Source organism: Formica exsecta, unplaced genomic scaffold, assembly GCF_003651465.1.
Source record: "Formica exsecta isolate Colony F162 unplaced genomic scaffold, ASM365146v1 scaffold579, whole genome shotgun sequence".
Classification (NCBI taxonomy): domain Eukaryota; kingdom Metazoa; phylum Arthropoda; class Insecta; order Hymenoptera; family Formicidae; genus Formica; species Formica exsecta.
Genome location: NW_021853052.1, coordinates 286,248 through 288,723, shown reverse-complemented (window position 1 = coordinate 288,723; position 2,476 = coordinate 286,248). Strand labels below are relative to the sequence as shown.

Here is a 2,476-nt window from a genome sequence, read left to right as displayed (position 1 = left end):
TTTCCCTCCTTCACGAGGTTCGCGCCGGTCGGTAAAACAGAATCCCTTGAGCGCGCTGAAAGCGCGACTTTCCCGACTCTGGTCTTGGACATTCGATGACGTAACGAGATATTGATTCGGCGTTCCCGGCCCCGGCGTCGCAGGCGACCAGCGACAGATGTAGTGCTCGCGCGCGCGCCCGCTTGACGTTTAACGTCGCGCGTTCTTCTTCCTCCCCTGTCAAAACAGTTATGCGATCACGTTCGCGTAACATATCGAGTGTCGTAGCGCATAATAATAATCCGTGTATCAGCTAAACATACGCATTCGGTGCGACGATCGCGATTCGGTTCCTCTCGCGAGAATCAATATGCGAGAGCGACACGACGGCGGTTCCGTTGACAGTGAATCCTTGGGCTAAACAATGGATCAATACCGATACCTTGCGGCGGAGAGCGACTCGTAGAAACGGTAATGAATCGCCGCTCCCTGCCTCCCCTCGTTTCCCCGCGAGCAAGATTCTTTAGTCCGCGTTACACGTATCGTTTCGCGATAGGCGTAACACAGAAACGCTAAATCTTACGTTAGAGTTAGAGAGAACTGTACTCTTCTTTCGTCGGTTCTTTTTCCTTGCGTCACGCACGCATACACGCACGTACGTACGTATTATTTAACCCTTAACCCTACGCGAATCTGAATTTGACAGGTGTCTTGTATGCCTCAATATAACGCGAAAAAGATAAATACCTTGCTTAGTTTTCGATCAAATTACTCGCTTTGATAGATATAACGCAAAATTGGGGGAAAAAAAAAAATAAATGCAGATATGTAAATCTTAATAAGGATCAAATTTGGAATTATATATTGCTCTTATTATGTGGCAAATATTCTGTGGGATTGTATTTGAGATCAAGGAGAGTAGCGATCGCATGTGTATAATTTTATCGACGTTCCGTGAAATTAATAATATGTGGTGATTCAGATGGAAGACAAAATGAATATTTGATTTTTCACGTGGTACTTAATTTGAATGCAATGTCAACGAGATTTCTTTTCTTAGCTATGATGATAATGCTTCTCGAATTTTATTTACAATATATCCCTGCTATTCGAAATGCAACATAATTAAACGCATTTAAAGTGAAACCATAAAATATCTGCCGACAATTTTGTCGCAAGGCTCCAATATCTCATTTTTGATTGCTGGAGTGCAATAATTTTACACTTCTGTTTTTTTTTTTTTTTTCTTTAAAGGGGAAAGAAAGATTAAAAAAAGTATTCTTGTGGTATTTTATCATACAATATATACGATTAATATTGTATAGGAGAGTTTCATATAATGTATTTTCGCGTGGCAAATTTTATTGATTCGAGTCGTGTGAGCATAGCAACGCAAAGCTTCACAAAAATAATATAACAAAATTGTAATGGTTCGATTGAAAATTAAAATAATATTATTCAACTGCATCTCTATTGACAATATATATGTAAAAGTTTTTCAATTCCGTAATTGTTTATTGCTTGTAGTTTCAGTGATACGCTTTTCATTTCTTTTTTTCTCCCTTTGATCTCTATCGCGTTTAGAGACAGAAATGCTATCATTCATAGAAAATATCAAATTTTTTATTTTGTTTTCAACACGAATTTTTTTTTCGATTTTGTGTAAACAGAGATTAAATTCGTTAAAAAAAACTGATTGTCGGGAGATAAACATTTACATTATACAATATAAAAATCTAAAAAATCATGAAAAATATTAAAGACTGTAATAACACTTTTTTTGTTATATAAAGATAATCTCGCTTTAAAAAGTTAAAAAATTGCGAGAATCTGATTTGTAAGGGAAATAGGATATGCAAATTTGTTATATATATAAAAAATTTAATAAAATATTTTATAAGTAGACTTTTTTTATTTGCACTTTTATAACGAGAATATATAAAGTTTTTATGAACATATGAATATATTATTTGCAAAAGTTTAGTTTTTTAAAATCGTATATTCGAATTTCATATTATATTAAAAAATCATAGACGATTTACGTAGAAAAATATTTATCTCTTTCTTACAATTTGAGTTTTAAGAGATATATAATTAATGATTATTATTATGAGCTTTACAATAAAAAACGCTGTTATTAAAATATTATATGTTTGTAGTTGTTCTTAAAATATTATTTGTATATAAGACATTTCAAAATGATCAAAATCGAGATCTCAAGGCAAGTAATATACCTTCCATCTATATATATACAGAAGAAAAGACGAATTTATTAAATAAAATTTAAATTAAAAAAATTCTAGTATAAAAATCCGTTAAAATAAGCAACTTGCATCTGGAGAATAAAGTGTAAAATTAAATCCGTGGTCATTATAGACGAGAGCCGCAATATTCTTCACCGCCGGTATGGAGAAATCTGACAACCAGCAGAGGACCTGGAAGAAGAAAGGCGTGATGAGATCGAGCCCTAACACCGAAGCGGTGGCGACGCAATGCG

General features: G+C 34.3%; 2 protein-coding genes and 1 long non-coding RNA gene across 4 annotated transcripts in view; 2 read left to right on the top strand and 1 right to left on the bottom strand.

Moving 5' to 3' along the window:
• LOC115242206 overlaps window positions 1-779 on the top strand; it is a 15,927-nt gene extending 15,148 nt beyond the window's left edge. The window contains exon 2 of the long non-coding RNA XR_003885025.1: window positions 18-779. This is a non-coding gene — a long non-coding RNA (uncharacterized LOC115242206). The remainder of the gene's footprint in view (window positions 1-17) is intronic.
• Window positions 1-2,476, bottom strand: part of LOC115242204 (coiled-coil domain-containing protein 47) — a 33,912-nt gene that overhangs the window by 18,525 nt on the left and 12,911 nt on the right. The gene's annotated exons all lie outside the window — the stretch shown is intronic.
• Window positions 2,359-2,476, top strand: part of LOC115242203 (kinesin-like protein KIF3B) — a 5,508-nt gene continuing 5,390 nt past the window's right edge. Inside the window, exon 1 of one of the 2 annotated variants that reach the window (XM_029818311.1) lies at window positions 2,359-2,446. In XM_029818311.1, coding sequence (XP_029674171.1) covers window positions 2,386-2,446 — 61 coding nt within the window. In that variant the 5' untranslated portion in view covers window positions 2,359-2,385. The remainder of the gene's footprint in view (window positions 2,447-2,476) is intronic. The other variant, XM_029818310.1, reaches the window with a different exon arrangement.